This window comes from Psittacula echo (genome assembly GCF_963264785.1).
Source record: "Psittacula echo genome assembly, chromosome: 4".
Classification (NCBI taxonomy): domain Eukaryota; kingdom Metazoa; phylum Chordata; class Aves; order Psittaciformes; family Psittacidae; genus Psittacula; species Psittacula echo.
The window spans coordinates 24,826,882-24,845,389 of record NC_137738.1 but is presented as its reverse complement, the minus strand read 5'-3'; the positions used below and the strand labels follow the sequence as shown (position 1 = coordinate 24,845,389).

The 18,508-nt window shown below is 38.7% G+C and overlaps 1 protein-coding gene across 1 annotated transcript in view; it reads left to right on the top strand.

Annotated features, from left to right (window-relative positions):
- KIF26B (kinesin family member 26B) overlaps positions 1–18,508 on the top strand; it is a gene marked incomplete at both ends in the record, with an annotated part of 292,830 nt that overhangs the window by 107,744 nt on the left and 166,578 nt on the right. The window contains one exon of the mRNA XM_080616449.1: positions 9,681–9,847. Within this exon, the coding sequence (XP_080472575.1) occupies positions 9,681–9,847 (167 nt within the window). The remainder of the gene's footprint in view (positions 1–9,680; positions 9,848–18,508) is intronic.

Sequence of the window (18,508 nt, the reverse complement as noted above, 5' to 3'; positions counted from 1 at the left end):
TGGATGACAGACCTATCAGATGTGTACTGATCTTACCCCCCAAAAAGGTCAGATCTTGAGACGATTTTGTGTAGGGGCTGAATTTGCATTCTGCCGCATTTTTATACAAGAATCATTGCAGGAATCTGTAAGCCTGTCAGATTTTTTTTCATACTGGAAATGAAGGTAGTTTTCTTTCCTCATCTTTTCATGGTTGAACTTGACCATATGTCTTTTAAATAAAGACTAACGATCCGGTTCATACACCTACATGTGGAAAAACTAATGGTGTTTTTTATTGCTTACTCTCTTGGTAGCTACAGAAAGAGGTTGCTTTCTGGGTCAGTAATGCCATTTAAGTTAAGCCCGCTTGCTGACACACTCTGGTAGCTTCTAGAGCTGTTCTTGTCAACTGGCAAGTGAAAGGTCAGTGGCTTACAGATTGCTGTTTGTGATAGGGAAACAGCTACAGCAAGATTTGAACTTCTTATGATGGCTTGTTGCTGGCAGGTTAGTAACTGACCAGAGAAATGAAAGTTTGTTTTTGTAACAAATATATTACTCCTGCACACAGTGAACTAGAGAGACTTGTGCCACAGTTTCAAAATGCAGGCACTTCATTTAGCTGCTGCCTCATGTGTACAGACAGAAATCAGACGTGCCCATCTTTCATAGTCTGCACACACTCGTCATTGCTGCGCCAGTTAGTTTGGCACAATTAGCCCAGCTGCTGAGGTCTTAAAATGTAGCTGATACAACAAAGGATTACAGTGTGGTTGTTGAATCTGGATGTATGAAATCAACTTTAACTGAGTCACACAAAAGTGAGGCCTTTTCTCTTGTAAAATGGTACTAATCTGATAGCAATTAAAAGTCACAGTAGAAAAAGATCCAATTAATTTCCAGCTGCACAGCTTTATAATGCAGCAGCAAGATATACAGGCAATTTAGAGAATTCACAACTTTATAAAAGTAGGTTTAAAAAACCCCTGAAAGCTAGAGGCAGCCTCAGCTTTCCCACAGATTGCCATGTTGTTGTCTTCTTGATGGGAAAGCAGGCAGTTTTATTGTGTTGCTGCACCGTATCTCTTTGCATTGTTGAAATGCCTAGACACACAAAATTGAGACCAGAACCTCTCTTTGCTAGCTGCTGTTCCTATTTTTCGTTTGGAGAATTAATAATGGAATATGCCAACTGGGAATCATAGAATGGTTTGGGTTGGAAGGGACCTTAAAGATCATACAGTTACAACCCCCCTGCCACTAGACGGGATTGCTCATGGATTATTTAGTTCAGGAGGGCACTGGCAAACTAAGAGGAATGACTTAATTGCTAAGCCAAATCAAAATGAGCCTGGGTACCTCACATCTGAGTGGTGGAGGTTGCTTGGGAATGTGGATCAACTTTTATTTTTCAAGTTATGGTCTGTATGGGAATTTGTTGATCAAGCAAATGAACCATTGTCATAGGCTTCATAGTGCAGAGTTCCTGTTTTATGATAAAGCTTTTATTGTGGCCAGTGCTGTTCTCATTTGCTGTTGGTTTTGAGGAGAGTGCGCTCAAGAAGTAACTCAGGTTGTCAGGCGGTACTGTTGTGCTGTATGGTTTTGGTTTTGTCTGTTTCTCTTTGCTTTTCAGTTCAAAAGCTAGGGCAAGAATGTGCACTGAGTGAATGCGTGAAAGTAAGAGGGAGAATACTGGATGGCTGAAAGAATTGTGTTGTTATTTACAATGGAAAATATAGCATAAAAAAAAATCAGAATTACTCTTTTGTAAGGCAGAAATCTTAGGAGGAAGAATCAGAGTCTTACAGTAAAGAAATCCACCATTATTTGGATGTCTGATCAGCTGTTGGGTCAGCCTTTAAGTAGCTGACCTTAAGAGATTCAGTGAGTTGTTTTAAAATATTCCATTTAATGGCATTATCTCTTGAGTGTGGGATGGAATGAATTGTTTCATAGCAGCTTTGATGGGAGGATGTGCCCACACCTGGGCAACTGGCGTTTCATCTGTGCTGAGGAGTGCGCTGAATCTGTGCTAAATAGCATCTTGTTTTTAGAGGGACATGGGAGGTGCCTGCAACAGTCAAAGGTCATATTTCTTTTGGACAGCAGGAAGCTGGAGGTTGCAATTAGGCTCTAGGTGCTCTCATGGTAACTAAGTAATGTTTAAGTAAAAGTAGTTTATGCTAAATACAATCTGACTTTTCTTTGTCAAATACAAAGCATAATCAGCATTCTTGCCATCCCAACGATTTGCCTCTTAAAAACCCTCGCTCTTTCTAAGGTGTGCTGTTTTGTGTTTAGACACAAATGATGTGCTGTTATGATAGCCCTTTCTGCTAGATCAGTATTTCAGATTTTGTGTGCAAATTTGAATAAAGCAGGAGCTAAGCATGCCCGAGGACCCCCCCAGAGTTTCAACCCTTGCAGTAAATAGTGAGTGGCCTTTGCTAGGCAGTATTAGGTATGTCTACATCCAAGAAAGAGCCTGAATGCAGCAGACATTATGCATGTCCTTTTTCAGCCTATTCCTCATAGAACATATTCTTTTGACACGAAAGGACTATCAGGAATTGCTGTCTTGCTCTTGTTCGCACCATGTCTCTATCAGCAGTTGCACTGATCTTGAGCTATAGCAGCTTAGTATTTTGCTATGAGAGAAAAAGGTCACAATCAAATGGCAAGATGCTATGAGACTATGCCAGTGCCCTTAGCTACAGGAACTTGCTACTGTTCAAAATTATTTTTTCTAAAGGTGGATTTTTTCCTGAACAATTCCTTAAATGTCACCTCTGTTGTAGTGAGGGATTAGTGACAGATGCAGAGTATGTCCTTGGTACTCTGTGGTATATTAAAGATGATGGACTTATCAAATCCCTACCACTTTCAAGTTGCTCTCATTAAATGGTGTAATTGTTCCTTTTTGCTGTGGAAACGATGTGTTAAAATTAATTTGATAGTTGTGTGGACAGCACAAAGTTCCTCTTTCCCTCTACCCCTTCACTCCCAATCCCCCATTTCACAGAATCATAGAATCAGAATAGTTTGAGTTGGAATGGACCTTCAAAGGTCAGTTTAATGGTGGCTAAGTAAATTTCTACCAGATTTACCTCAAAACATTTAAAGCTGTGTTTAGCAACAATATCTGAAACTGACTCTTACGTATTTCCCTTTCCTATTTTCACATTCTGAGCTCTCCCAACAACACTCTCAAATCAGGAAAATGAAATATAGTAAATGTCAAATTATCCACATTTCCATTTTTTTTTTTTTTTTTTTTGGCACTGAACACAGTGGATCCCAGCTGTCACCTTGTCCTTTGAATGCTATGATACATAAATTTATGCTGCACCAAACTGAGTGCAGAACTTCCATGTTATGCAAAAGGGATGAAGTCAGTATTTCCAGAAGGGCTCAGATAAAATAGCCAAATTGTGGGAAGAGGATCTACAACTTACTGATACATTGACATGCTAAGAAATGCTTTCTCTAGCTGAAGTAGAGCTCCAATACTTCCTTCATTAATCTAAGAAGTCTCTTTAGCAGAGACCGCTCAGCTCCTGATCTGTTTTCTGATGCTGCTTCCCATAGGCAAGTTACTGTAATTCTGCTGAAATTTGTAGTGGTTGGGAAGCACTACAGCTTACTGAACACTTAAGATTTTTGTCTTGTTCTGTGTTCCACCATGCTGTCACATCAGATGTGAACTCCTATACATTAAAGGAAGTGGAAGATTTTTTAATTTCAGTTTTCAAAACTAGTTTGTAAATTGGAGTTCTTGTCTCAACCTGTAAGAATTGCTACAAGTAGGTCAAGCCCAGGGAAACCAGGGTCTCTTAGTGCTTGGACAAGAGTTGATATTCTATACATGTGTCAGAAGGACACGTGAATGATGTACAGTGAGATGCCTCTCCTAGTGCTTGTTTTATCACTCCCGTAAACCTGAAACCAGGCTCCTTGAGCCAAACAGGAAGAATAACTTTATCTTGTTATGACTGAGAGCAAACTGTGATGAGTCAAAAAGAGTTGGACAGAAGGTAAAAGATTATTATTTTAGAAGAGCCAGAACACCTTATTATGCATAATGGAAAACTTGAAATTAAGCTGTTAGGGTTGTGTTATAAGCAGTTTTATACGTATTTATGATGTTTTTGGTGGCTAAAGCTTTGAGAAAAATATCCTTTACAGCTTCCCTCAGCTTACCTTTTAAAGGGGGGTCTTCAAGAAGAACCTTTTTCTCTGTTAATGTAGACATTTGCTGTCTAAAATAAACCAGGAAGTAATTTCATCAGTATTTACTGTTAGGAAAATCCAGTGCTGTTCTGAATCAAAAGTAGATTGCCAAAGAAGTCATTCATGAATGCGTTTATGAAAGAGAGCTTTCTGCCTTAAGCAGCTTCTTGCTAGTGAGCTTCTCCCCTGAGATCTCTGAGGATCTCCGGACACTGAGGATTGCTTTATAGCAAATTTGAACACAGATTTGTATCTTGAATTTGGCTTCAAACATAGTTACATTTCATATATTTCTGTGTATCCAGTTCATTCATCAGTCATTGGCCAGATTTTGGGACTGCTCTTGAATGCTTCACTACATACAGAGCAAAGGATGTTTCACATGTTTCAGAAATGCTAACTTCCATTTGTACAGTAATTTCAATTGGGGTCCTCAGTTAGGAGCTTTAGAAACATTATTGAACTTGGCTGTAAAATACCCTTATGTAAATATAATTAATCTCATACTGCATGATGGCAAATCTTATATGTAGAGTGACTCTTTAACTGGAATAGGAAGAGAATTTTGCCTGATTCACACCCGTGGTTTAATTGCAGAGCCATCTTTTTCCTATGAAGTAAAGAATTTAAATCATGACTTATCACCAGCTCTTGCTATATACTGTCAGAAAGCAGTGAAAGAGGAGCTTAATAGATGCCTTGCTTTTATGAGACAGGATAAAAAAAGGGCCTTGGAAGGGACATCTGTCTTGTTCAGTGTGCACTTAAAGGGTTTTTATTGAGGCATGAAAGGTTGCATTGTTCCATGCTTTGTTTTTGTGTTGCTTTTTCAGGCAGTGATGAGCTGCCAACAATTCAATAAAGGAATTTCTCGAAGTATATCCTATTAACTGACCTTAAGCCTCGTGTATATACTATGTGGGTACTCACAGAAGAGAAGGGAAAATGAGTTGAGGAACTGATTTTTCTTTTCCCCTTAAATCCAGGAGAGTTACTACTCTCCTAGTAGTAGTGAGAGAGACAGTGACATTGAAGAGGCAGATCTGCATGAACTGTATTTGCCAGGCATATGTTTTTGGAGGGGAAAAAAAAAAAAAAAAAGCCCAAATTTGTTAGCCTTCAAAGTGTAATTTTCAACTGTGTCCCTTGAACTGGGATGGGGAAAGAGAGAAATTCTCTAAGAGCTACGGAAACCCTTGTTGTGAGTATTTTTATGCTTGATACATCCTGGTGCCATTACTCAAGTTTGTGTATGTGTAAATTTCAGCAACCGATGTCAGAGGAGGAAGGGATAATTTAGTGCTGTGATTGGAGGACAGAGTAAATGAGATGGTAAGATTGCCTCCAAAGCCCACTCTTCAGTTTGGTATAATAGTTTAAATGATTTCTATGCTCTCCAGTCCATGAGGCAAAAGAAATAAGTGTAACAGAACTGACTTGAATTCAGTAATCTCTGGATATATGAATAATCTGGACTTCTTTCTGCCCCCTACTTTATGTATATGTATTGAACTCTGGGAATAAATGAGCATTTAATAGTCAAATGTCACGGGCTGTGTCTAGTGAGGTACTCAGCCTGTGGATTGACCCAGGTGGACAAATTTGTACGATATAAACAATACTCTGATAAGTACTGGATGCAAAAAAGGTTCTCAGCCTGGCCCAGAATTCGGCATAGCACTGTCTTTGCCCTTCATCTCCTCTGGCTGCATGACCAAAGAACAATTCTATAATTAAATATCAAGTTCTAGTTTGTTGTCCTATTTCTGCTTATATATAAGATAGCAACAAAGTGACTTGAGGAACTCGTTCAAGCAAAGCCTGATGTTTTGTTTGATGTTGTGAGTGCTGCAGTATCACAACTTCTGTGTGCTTTTACCATCAAGCGATGTTGCAGGCGTCCCAGATAAGTGATAGTAGAATGTTTGAAATTTAGGGGAGTATTTCAGCTTTCATTGCTTCTGGAGACAAAAATCCCACATTACCAGACAAAGTAAGCAAGTGCTAAAACTGGAAACCATTCCTGGATTAGTTCGTCCTGGACTGTGGCTTAAGCGAGTTCTTATTTTGTCTTAATTTGTCTACATCTTGTGTTAGGTAAAATAAAGTATGTTCCCATTTTGGTATCCTTGTGATATGCTGTCAGCTAGGAAGTGTCCCTGCTGAGGCAAACAGTAAATCAGTGGAGCCTTAGAACAGACAGTATATGCATTTGGAAATCTTGTTATGAGAGAGTTCACACTGAGAAACGGATTTTTGCCCAGGAGGTGTTCCAGCATGGGTAAGGAAAGCAGACATAGTGTTTTCCTGGACCCCCAGGATCAAGAGGGTGCTTAACAAGCCCAACATACCCCATTATGAATGTCCATCCAGGGCAGCCTGGAGGACCCTCTGACATGGCTGTTTACACTGGAACATTGCATTTCACAGATAATACGTCAATATCAATGTCAACAGTAGCTTCCTGTTTTGTGCAACAAAGCAAGCTGTGTGAATGAGCAGGAGGGAGAGCTGCCGCCTCTCCAGCAGGCTCTGGTGGTCAGTACCATATGGATGTTTTGCAGCTTTCAATTTGAGCAGCTGGACCATCCCTGTAATACTTGGACTGTTGTGCAGGACACATGACAAAATAGCAGTACTACTGAAAAGCCTACATTTCTATAGAAACAATCCATTCTGCATCTGTTCATGGTATATGCAATTCCTAAAGTGAGAATTATTTATTTCTCTTTTCTCTCTATCCTATGGATAGCGTGGTATTCCACAAATACAGAATCTGTAAATATGTTTGGTTATTTCCAGTTTCTTCTTCAGTTCCTTTACATTTTATTATAAGAAAATTTGACCTAAATACAGGCTTCTTAAGATCTTCATCCCCATTTATTAAAAAGCATTAACATTCCATTTGCTGACTAAAATCTATTTCTCTCTGAGTGCGTAGGTGAGGAAGAAATGGTTTATATCTTTCTAAAAGAATCTAAATCTAAAAGAACGTCTCTTTGTTGGTAAATATTTGATTGTTTTGGAGTGCTTTCATTTAAGAATTGGTTATGCAAAACCTCATTGAACAAAGCATCTAATCAGCTTTTGGGGAAGCTTGAGAGTTATACTTTTCACGCAATGCCCACGATCAGTTTGAGGCTTTTTATTGCTCTGTTTGCTCTGTGCTGTTCACATTAGTAGGACTTGTGGATATGGGTGTGAGTGACCTGAAAGTCTCTATAATCACACAAACTGTTCAGTTACTGCTTTTGTGCCCATGTTATGGTGGATGTTTTCTGGATGTCCCAAAAACCAAGATATGCATATCCTTTCCTGTTTTGTAGTCAGCTGAAATGCCTCAAGCCCCCCCATCTTGCAGCTTTAGGGGATCTGCTGACACCAATAGAAGTGTGCTGCACTGGCTGTGGAAATTTGTATTTGGAGCTGCAAATTTTTGTTTGGCAGGAGACAGGGAGGTTATAATTGCAGCTGAGATTGCAGTTGAGATAAGTCAACTCATCAACTTTTAAACTGCTGTCACGTTGCCATGGATGTGAGTAGCACTTCCTGGTTACATTGTCAGCAATAACAATTAATGATGATCCATCCCTGATTTCAGCTATGTGAATTGGATGGACTAAGACAAGGTTAGGTTTGTATGTGTACTCTGCTCTGAAGGGAGAACTTTTTAACTGTCTGCTTAGCGGTTCCCAACATGGTAGATGATAAAATTCATCTCAGGCTAATTTGAGGGGATAGGGCAGAATCTTGTGCCAGTTCATTGCAAATCTAAATAGATGAGTTAGTAAAAGTTACAGAAAATTGGAGGAATTACTGTTTAGTGAATTCAAGTGTATTGGATGCCCCAAGTGGACATACGTAGGTTAACAGAATACTGAAGAGCAAATGTCTGTTTGTCTGCATGCTGGAAATTTAGGTGGTGTCCTGGCAGCTAGCTTAAATTCCTGTTTAACGGTAGTATGAGATGATTTAAGTCCAGAATTTCAACTACAGTGTTCTGAAAGCACTGCTCTTTCAGTCAGTAAATTAGGAGGGCTCAGTGTGTGACTAACATGGTAGGGGCACTTTCAGCAGTTTTACTGGTTCCTCATGAAATAGATTGGCTAGTTTAGCATTCCTTTTCTTGAAGTATTATAGCTGATTGGCCTAAAAAAAAATATGTAAAATTAGAATAAACTCTTAGATTATCTTCTTAGCCATAGTAGAATGGGTAACGGTTCTCTATAAAATAAACATAGATGGCTTGATAGTTAGTCTAAAAAATGCTGCCATATCACATGTCTTTTCCCCTCCTACATACAAATCACAGGTCCTCAACTTTGCCTTAATAACTAAAATGTTTAACAGCTGAAATAAAGCAAGCAAGCCTAAGTGGAAAAATAACTACAGGATGATCTTGAGTACTTTCTTGGAATGCCTCACAAAGATAATTCTGTTGTTAATGTGGTAACAAGGGTAGGCAGGAGAACTGAAATTGAACAGGTGAGAGAGTGGTTCTTGCGAACTTTTTGCAGCAGAAAGGAAGCTATGCTTTTGACACTTGCTAGCCATTATTTGGGAGGCTTCTTTTTAGGCATATGTTGCAGTTCTGCGACATGCAAAGGTGAAGAAAAGCTATTTGTGGTTGAAATGAGGGAAGGAGGAAAGGGAAGTTGTTAGGAATTGCATGAAGTACAGTAGGTGACATTACACCACTGTAAGTTTATGCGGATGCAATAGTCAAGAAACTGAAAGCATAATTTTGAGGAGGTGTTTCAACAGGGCCAACCCAACTTTCTGAAGAGTCAATAAAGATATTTCAGTTAATTTGAGGAGAACTGTGTCGAATCTGGTTAAACTTCACTTCTCCCAGAAAATGAAAGGCTGATATGAGCCTTCCTAGCATGGGGAAAAATGTTAAATGGACCATCAGAAGAATGAAATCACGGGGTGCTTAAAACCTTATCAGAAAGCCAATGAAGGTGAGAGGTAATGATCCCAATTTCCAGAGAGATGATAAATAGTTTGGGATCACAAAGGGTTCCTTCCTATGCTGCATGCTGGCTTTTCTGAAGAAAGGTCAACAAAAAAGCTTCGCTATTTTACAAAGGCAAACAGATATATTTTTTCCCCCTGAAGTAAAATATAAATATCCTACACATTTCTAAGCTGTCTCTCTTGTAACCTGAGGTAAACCCGAGCAAGTATCATGGTTCACTCTTTCTTTTCCATATGAGTGAAAAGCCATAGACATTAGTAATGGGATGAATTTTTCCCATTAGTTTTAATGCAGGCAAGGTTAGAGCTGAGACAAAGTACTGTAGATTAGCATGACAGAAGCAATAAACTTGTTCACAGAGCAGCAAAGATGTAGTGAATGAAGTGCCTCTCTTACTCCATATGCAACGCAGAGGCATCTTGGGATGAAGAGAGGTCAGCTAGTAGCTCTAGATGATGACATTTTTGTTTTTTTCTGTCTTCAGATATCTCAGCTTATCACAGAGACTAGTCGAGAGGGCCTGACTGAAGCCGCATTGAACCGCTACAATGCAGATAAACCTTCCTTGTACAGCTTCCCTGCTTCCCAGAGCACATATGTTGCCAGTGAAGTATCCACAGGCACCTCGGTGGCAGCGTCATTTTTTGCCAGGTAAGAGAGATTTATCAGCACACGTGTTAAAACATGTCACAGACTTGCAGGAATTACTAGAATTGCTGTAAAAATGTTGTTTAATCAACCTGTATGTATTTGTCTGTAAGACGGGGATGATGCTTCTATCCTCTTCTGTAAGATCACACTTAAATTCTTGATTTGGTTTCAAATGTGATTGCACTCACAGAATAATACCTGATTTAGTGATATTTTTAGGGGAATGCATCCCTGAATGACAAGGGCCTATCCAAGTAATTTCCTCAGAGAAGCAATTCATTGCAGAGCTAACTAGAAGTGCATAGTTCTGTTTCGTGGGCAACCTTCCGGTTTCTTTACTGAATTTAACTTCCATCTAGGGAAATTTTCAAGATTTCCACTTTCAGACTGAAAAGCTAAGGTTTCTGATGTCAGTTTCTGTCCCTGTCCTGCTGTTGAATGGTAAACAGAGAGAGGCTGAGATTATAAACTCAACAAGTTTAACAACTTGAGTTAACAACTCAAACTTTCTGTTGAATATTCAGCCAATGTTTCAAAAATGTTCGATGAGATAAAAGCTTCATTAAAAAATCTTATGGCTGTCTATATTAGTTTGTCAGCAAAAGTGGTTTGTGAAATGGGTGTAGCAGCTAATAAGTCAAATATTATCAACAAAGAAATATTTTTCTCCACAGAATTATGCTCTTTGCAGGACATATAGCCCAGTTGAATCCTTACATAACTGACAAAGTTGAAATTATCCTTATCTTCTAATGCTTTTCAGTAATTAGGAGATTGACTTGGGAACAGTTGTGGAAGTAATGAAATAACAAGAGAATAAGCTATTTTTACAGCACTTCCAGTCCAATTTAGTGAGAGATCTGAATTTCAAAACATGGAATGACCTTTTGACTGAATGCCTCAAGCATATTCAGATTAAGTTCCTACCCTTGAGAAAGCCAACTATTAGTAATTCCACATGATTCTATTTTATTTTAAAGGTAACTGGAAAACTTGTGAAGGTCCTGGACTCTGTAAATCTGGAAAGATTTTCCTCTCCTGTTTTTCCCTCACAAACATAAGGACTGCATATGTTCAATGAGTGTCACACAAGCGAATCTTGTAAAAGTATGAAGAGTAGGATTTTAAAAGACCCAGTGAATATGGCTTGGGGCAGCTCTGCCGTTTTTTCTTTACCAGTGTGATGTTGCAATAGCAAATGTGAATGATGATTGTGGTCTTGATTTGCTGCAGGCAGTTCAAATTAAATTTGCTGAATGTACTCATATGGTAATATCTAACTGGAGTGCAGATTGGGATTAGCATATATTTTAGCATGAATTGATTTAAAAAGATGGCTTAACTCATTTATTTTTCATTGTTTCCATGTTTTATGCTGAGGGAGATCATTTGCTCCTAGTACGCTCTGCTGAAATGTAAGAAACTAATTAAATTTATTAAAAATCCCTAGTGTAAATCACAGCATTTTAAGTAGAACTCTGTCAGTTTCTAGCTGATGGTGTGAATTGTTAGGTATGCTTGGCCCAGCAGAGTTCTCATGTTTAGGCTGTTTATTTTTAAACTGTATACAGCAAGACAAAAATGCCTGATTTAGTTTGGGGTATTGCATAATTAGAATAACATCACTTACATAAGTCAGTTCTGTGTTGGACTTCAAGTTACATCATGTGCTGACAGTTCAAGCAGCGAATCCAAGTCAGTTGTGCACTGCTTGACCTTTTAACAAGAAAATCCGCAACTGGTTTTCAAAAATGTGGATTTCTCATTAATTTTTGTTTTGCCTGTTATGTGTCTATTTGTGTTTTTGTAAAGTTGGCGTATGAAGTGTAAAAACCCACGTGTGTGTACTATAAAATACAAAGTAGAAGGTAGTGGTTGTCAACTCATTAACATGGTATGCTGTTTACAGCATTTGTACAGTCATTCATACCAGGCATATGAATTCTGAACTTTTGTTTTATCTGATTGTATGTGGCACATGGAGTGGTGACTACCAGCTACGCCTGTTTTTTCTGAATGTGTGACACATAACAATGTTTTAATGGTCAGCATGTAAGAAATTATTACACAGCCAGTGCAATTTGCTAATGTGAAGCTGAAGTTGGAAGTAGAAAATATTCTTTTGAAATCTTAATAATATGCTACAGTCAGTATTCTATGTTCCCTAACAAGCAAAGCAAACCTCAGATGAAGCTCAGATATAAAAGTCATCCATCACCAGGAAAAAACCCCAATTAACTAAAATTCTATAGTATGGAGGAAATGTCAAGACATCCACGGGAACTTGTGGTTGTAATTACTTGAGAAACATCAGTAGTGGAATACTGGGAGCCCATAATTTTTCTGTTCTTGGGCACTGCTAGTCCAACAGTGACACTTACTTGACTAGCCTACAGCTGGCACTGAGCCATGGAGAAGTGTCTGAAGGCCACACTGACACTTAATCTTTTGAAAAGCCAGGAGACTTCCCAGTTGTCTCAATACTTGACTGTTATGTTTCATGATCTATAGCTGGCAGACTTCCAAGTCAGCTAAAAGGGACACAGCTTTTGTGAATTGTCATTTGTTAGGATATCGCTGCAAGAGAACTTATGATATGTCAGGGTCCCATGGGATGGACAGTATGTGAATGTTTTAAAGGATCAAACATTGAAAACTGTCCAAAGTGCTTTGCTGGTAGGCTTATGAATATTAGATGATACAGGTATGAATAATGTATTCCTAATGCTGATTCTGACACAAAAACTGAATTCAATTGATTGTACTTTCAATGACAAGTACCAAATTTGCCTTTCTGTTCAGCGCTATCAATCATTTTTGTCTCTCATATCTGCCAGTCCATGCTAATTTGGCATCATCTTGCTTGTTACTGGTACACATTTGTGATAAAATGAATGCATGTAGTGAATGTGACATAATGGTTAGATTCTTTGCACAAAAATAATCATTTGCAGAGCATTTTAGGTTTTTTAGCTTAGTTAGCATTTGGCTGCAGTTTGTGTATGTCATAAGAAGCATTGCATTTTTTTGGCCATCAGGGTCTCAAGTGTACTAGCCTCTTGCCTTGTGTCCTTCTTTTGCTTATCTCTCTGAAGCCTCTGTAAAGCTGTAGCAGCCCAAGGGACATTGAACCAACTTTGTTCCCATCTGTGCCCTTCTGAATAAAACTCTGTTGTGACTGGGCTGTAGAGTTTCAGTAGTCTCTCAAAGGGTGGCAGCATGGTGTAGGAACTAAAAGACAAAACTTGATCAGGACCTTTCCGTTGTCCTTACAATACCTAAAGGTTTTGAGGATCTTGGTACCGTTCCTTGTTTGCCATGTCACAGTAAGGTTGCTTTCTTGAAGAGGAAAAGCTTTTACTGTGTCAGGAGAAAGGAGGACTGTAAAAGCTCCTTTCACTTTTGACTTCAAAAAGGTAAAAGTTTTTGAGAAGGAGATATTTTTTAATGGCAGTTTTCAAAGTTGTTTCCTGTTGTTGATCAGGAAGTGTAACAGTGTATCTTGAACAAAAGCCCACCTCAGTCTGAAATCAGATATAGTCATATTTGGATGAATTGAGCCTAAAGGGAATATAGATAATCTTGAAAGTAGACTGAAAAATCTGTTCTAGGGATCATTTTCCATGTCTTTAAACAGCTTAAATGCTAAGCAGGGCCACACAATGCTACTGTTGTAAGATGTAGCAAGGCATGTTTTTCAAATGAAACACAGAAATGTCCAGACATTTTAAAACTTATTTTGAGACAAAATAATAGAATTACAGAAAGGCTTGGGTTGGAAAGGACCTTAAAGATCATCAAGTTCCAACCTCCTGCCATGGGCAGGGACACCTTCCACGAGACCAGATTGCTTATAGCCCATCCAACCTGGCCTTGAACATTGCCAGGGATGGGGCAGCCACAGCTTCTCTGGGCAACTGGTTCCAGTTGCCCACCCTCACAGTAAAGAACTTCTAATATCTAATTTAAATCTATGCTCTTTCAGCTTAAAACCATTCCCTCTTGTCCCATCACTACCTGCCCTTGTAAAAAGCCCCTCTCCAGATTTCTTGTAGGCTCCCTTTAGGTACTGGAAGGTGTGAAATATAGACACAATATGATTTTGATATTGTGGACCACTGAAGTAGGAAGGTCTAATAGTGACTTAAGAGGATTGAAGGATTCTTTCAATATGAGGGCCCTAGACTTTGTATTGGGAGTTTGGTTGTTGTATTTAAACTGTATGAAGCCACAAACCAGCTTAACAGCTCATGTTTGAATAAGCTGCAAAACTCAACTGGTTACACAGAATTTGACATGCAATTCTGTTTCCTGGAGCTGGAAGAAAACCAGGCAAATAGAAAACCTTAGCTTCATGTGTAACTGGCATGTAGCTTCTCGACATGGGTTGAGCTCTAGTTACAGTTGCTTCCGTTCTTGGAAAAACCGCTGATAGCCCTTTCTATACTCATTCCCCATCCCTGTGTGGTTTGGCAGCTGGGAGAGGAGGAGGTGAGGTAGTGCCTTACTGCCAAGGAATATTGTAAATGTTGTGTTCAAAACACTGCTGAATGTCCACAGATATCCCATCCAGTTCCGAGAATCCTTTTCAAATCTTTTTTAAAAATATGGAACATATTGCATGAACTACAAAGCTTATGTGAGGACACTATTTGTGGGACCCTTGTGTTAAAGCCAATGTGCTGTTTTGATGACTTAGTACTCTAGAGACCCCAGAATCTCATGCGTTGCTGTTTTTTGCACACACATGGTAAACTATCATCATATCATATTAACTTTTGATGTTTGCTGTTCTTCCTTAGAGGTGCAATATTATGTGATTTTTGGTGAAACTTAAAGGAAGTAGTTAATCTGCATCATCTTTCTGCTTATGGGGAAAAATTGTTGAAGACTTAGAATCCCTGAACACCAGGGCTTTTCCTTATAGACTGTGTACTAATCATACCATTTTAAGGTCCTGGCTTGAATTTTTCAGAGGTCTGGAACAAATTCACAAATAACTTTTCTTAGCATTGTAACAGAGGGTTTGTTGGAACTTGTGCAGCAGACCAAGATAAGGAAGAGAGGCAGCAGTTAGAAGAGAAGGGTTGGAGTGGGCATTCCTGTACCACAGAGCCCAGGTTTGTCTTGGGAAGCTCCATGGGAGAAAAACTTGCTTTGAGTCAGTAGTCCAGCTGTAACTGGTGAGGCTGAAGCATTACACTAGCAGATGTGGAGCCAGGTCATGAATCTGTTCCTGATACTCTGGTAACTTGTGCAGGTGCACAGCAGGCTGTTCTGGCACACCCAGGGCGTTGGTGCTGCTGAGGCCTGAGATGCTGTCAGGAAAGAGCCTGTGAACATTGCCAGAGAGCGAAACCTGCTTGTCCTGTGCTCTGTGCTTTTCTGAAGAAAGTTCTGTTGAAGTTTTGAATGGTTTTAAACAAGTTACTCTGATGACAGTGTTTCTTCATGCTGAAGAGTGGTGAACCTAACTGCTCTTTCAAGCCATGCAGTGGTTCCCTGATTTAGACACTGCTTGAGAAGTCCTTGATGTCAAATAGTGGTGACCTCAACATCCCTAAGAGAAAATTATTGTCTGAGACTTAGGTGAAAACATATTTTGGTTTCTTGCTGTCCAAAGTATGCAGAACCTAACAGGATTTTCTTTCATTAGCTGAGCAAACTAAATGTAACGGTTAAATTGTGGTCAGTCTCTCAGACATTTTGAAGAACTATATATTAACAACTCTGATTAGAATTTCTACTCTTTTCTTTCATCCTTCTTATATACTGCATAAGAAATACGTAAAAAGAACTATGTTACGATAAAAGATCCATACGCTGACTTTCAGTAGGAATGCTGGTGGTAAGTTCTAAAACATCTGTAAATCATTTTCACAAATATTTCTACCTTCAAAGCCTGTCTTGGGACTGACTAGTAGGGTAAATTTCAATCACAATGATCTCAGTCCACTTGAAAGACCATGAAACAAATACTTAAAATTGCCACCTAGGTTTGAGTGCACAACTTCAGGGGCTGTTCTTTCATACTTGCTCCAATTTCATCAGAAATGTAGGAGACCTGTGTTTGTAGTCACTGCTTTTCTGTGCTCCCCATTGCTGTGAAACCCCTAACAGGCCATTTCTACTTCATGTTATTGGTGTTATTTCATATGTATAAAGTAAATGCCAATTAAAAGGGAATCTTGACTGTTCTGAAGTGAAAGAAGGCTGGCAGTTGGAACATAAAGGATACTCCATTTCTGTGATTCAATGACAACAAACAAAAAATATCCTGACAGGAAAGACTGTGCAAGCTACATGCAAGAATAGCCAGTGTCTAGTAGTGGAGGCAATGATCTGATACGCAATAAAATCATTAAGACTTAAGTGCTGCACCTGGACAAGGGAAAGCAGTGGTGAGTGAATGATCTCTGTTTTTGTATGGTAGTTCTACCTTGGCTCCCAAACAATTTCCAGTGATTCTTTTTTTTTTTTTTTTTTTTTTCCCAAAACTGACAGAGTATTGTAGAATCACAGGATAGTTAGGGTTGGAAAGGACTTTAAGATCATCTAGTTCCAACCCCCCTGCCATGGGCAGGGACACCTCACACTAAGCCATGTCACCCAAGGCTCTGTCCAACCTGGCCTTGAACACCGCCAGGAACGGAACATTCACAAATTCCCTGGGCAACCCATTCCAGTACCTCACCACCCTTATTATTACCTGTGTCACTTTTGTTTGGATAGGTTCATGTCTTTTGATTACAAAAAAGTTTAGCAACAAGATTCCAGACTTGGTCCATTTTTAACACAAAGCGTGTAGGGCATATGTCCAAAACCATGGTCTCGGAATCTTTGGATACCTGCACACTGCCATTATTTAAACAAAAACTTGAGAAAATGTATGTACTTTTAGACCTGGGTTGGAAATCTAGTTGTGATGTTTATTTTGGTGTTGTTCTGGAAACAGAAATAATTTGAGCCTTTGTGCCAATTAGATCCACTGTATGTTGGCTGAAGATTAATAGCTTTTATTCACACTTTAAAATACAGATAATGGACCCTGATTTTTAAACAGGGATTAGAAAGTGATCCATGGTGCTACAAAAAGAAATAAGCTAAAATTACCCTTAGATTATTGTAGAATTCTATACTTGCAGGGGCATGCCATCTGCTTAGCCTCAAAGCACGTAACTGATAAAAAGGATGTGAATCCTCCTCATGTTCCTAGTATCAAAGTAATCCACTTCAGATGTACAGTGGCATTTACAGTAAGTTAACAAATACTGTTTTCTGGACTAGGCATATTTTAAAAATAATTATTTAGAGCAATTTAAAGTAAAACATTACTATGCAGTAGTATATTGACCATTGAACAGAGAAATTAAAATTCCAATCTACAGAAGGTATGTTACTTTGATGTTATATCTGTATTGAAGTATGCCACACCTGCTTCTGTGCACTGCACACAGCAGGTGTTTTCTGATCTGCACTTGCCTCGCATGGTAGGTTTTGTATTGGTGGCAATGGCAATCACTGAATAAGGTCATTATCAAAATGGTCATCAAGATTTGGAGTTTCCTGTGTAACCAGCCTTGTGAAATCTTGGTAATTTTCTAAGTAAAGCTCCACTTTCCTCCCATTTTCTTTGGTTCTTTGAAAAGTTTTGAGACATTATGTTGTTCCTCTGTGATGCAGTCCCCAATTCCGTCTTACGAATATCTGGTTCTAAAAAGCAAAGGACACATACCATGAAGGTTTTTCTGCTTAAAAGATGATTTTTAAATGGGTATCTTTTCTCAAGTATAGTTCATTATATTAATTGTTTCTAATATATATTCCCTGAAAACCAGAATCTTAGCGTTTTTCTGTTTCCTGTGTTTAGTTACAATTTGTTTCTGTAAATGTTTGAGTGCTCTGCATCATTTTCTTTCTTACTTTAAGTATACAAGTTTGTGAACTTGTGTCTAGAATTTATTTGCCCTATTAATTTTTATGTGATCAACTACGCCAAATTTTTAGATTTAAAAAATTCATCTAGGAATACAATATGCTTATATGTGCTTTCCCCTCTTTTTTTTTTTTCCCCTTGTCTGCTTATTTTCTCAAGTACAACTCCATGAAATTATATGGTAACTCCATTAGCTTCTAAGCAAAAACTTTCCATCTCTCTCAGATCCTAGAATCAAAAACTGATTATATGACAATGAAAAGGGCCAGAAATGCAAACACCTACTTAATCTACAAAGCATGCAATTTGCGTGCTCTGTAGAAGTTCTAAATGTTATGCAGCCTCTGTGGAGGCAGAAGCAGGTAACCAAGAGACTTCTCTCTTCAGTTGTTAGCAATGGCATTTGTCAGATGTTTCTGAGATAATAGCTTAAATTTTGCTTTCTCTGTTTATACCTCACTGATTGCTGCTATTACAGATAAGATTTAGACCTGTAAATGAGTTTGCTGGCCTTGTTCATGTTGTGATTCTCATGTGTTAGATGTTGTGTACCAACAAAAGCTTTGCATTGCAGGGAAGAATATTGGATGCTGATGGTATGGCACTGAAGCACTGATTATTTTAGTGGTTTGCTAAGGAAGTAGGCAATTTTTGATGGAGCTGTATTCCTAATTCTCCTAAGTGATTTCAAGCATTCAATACACAAGTACCTAGGTATATGGAAG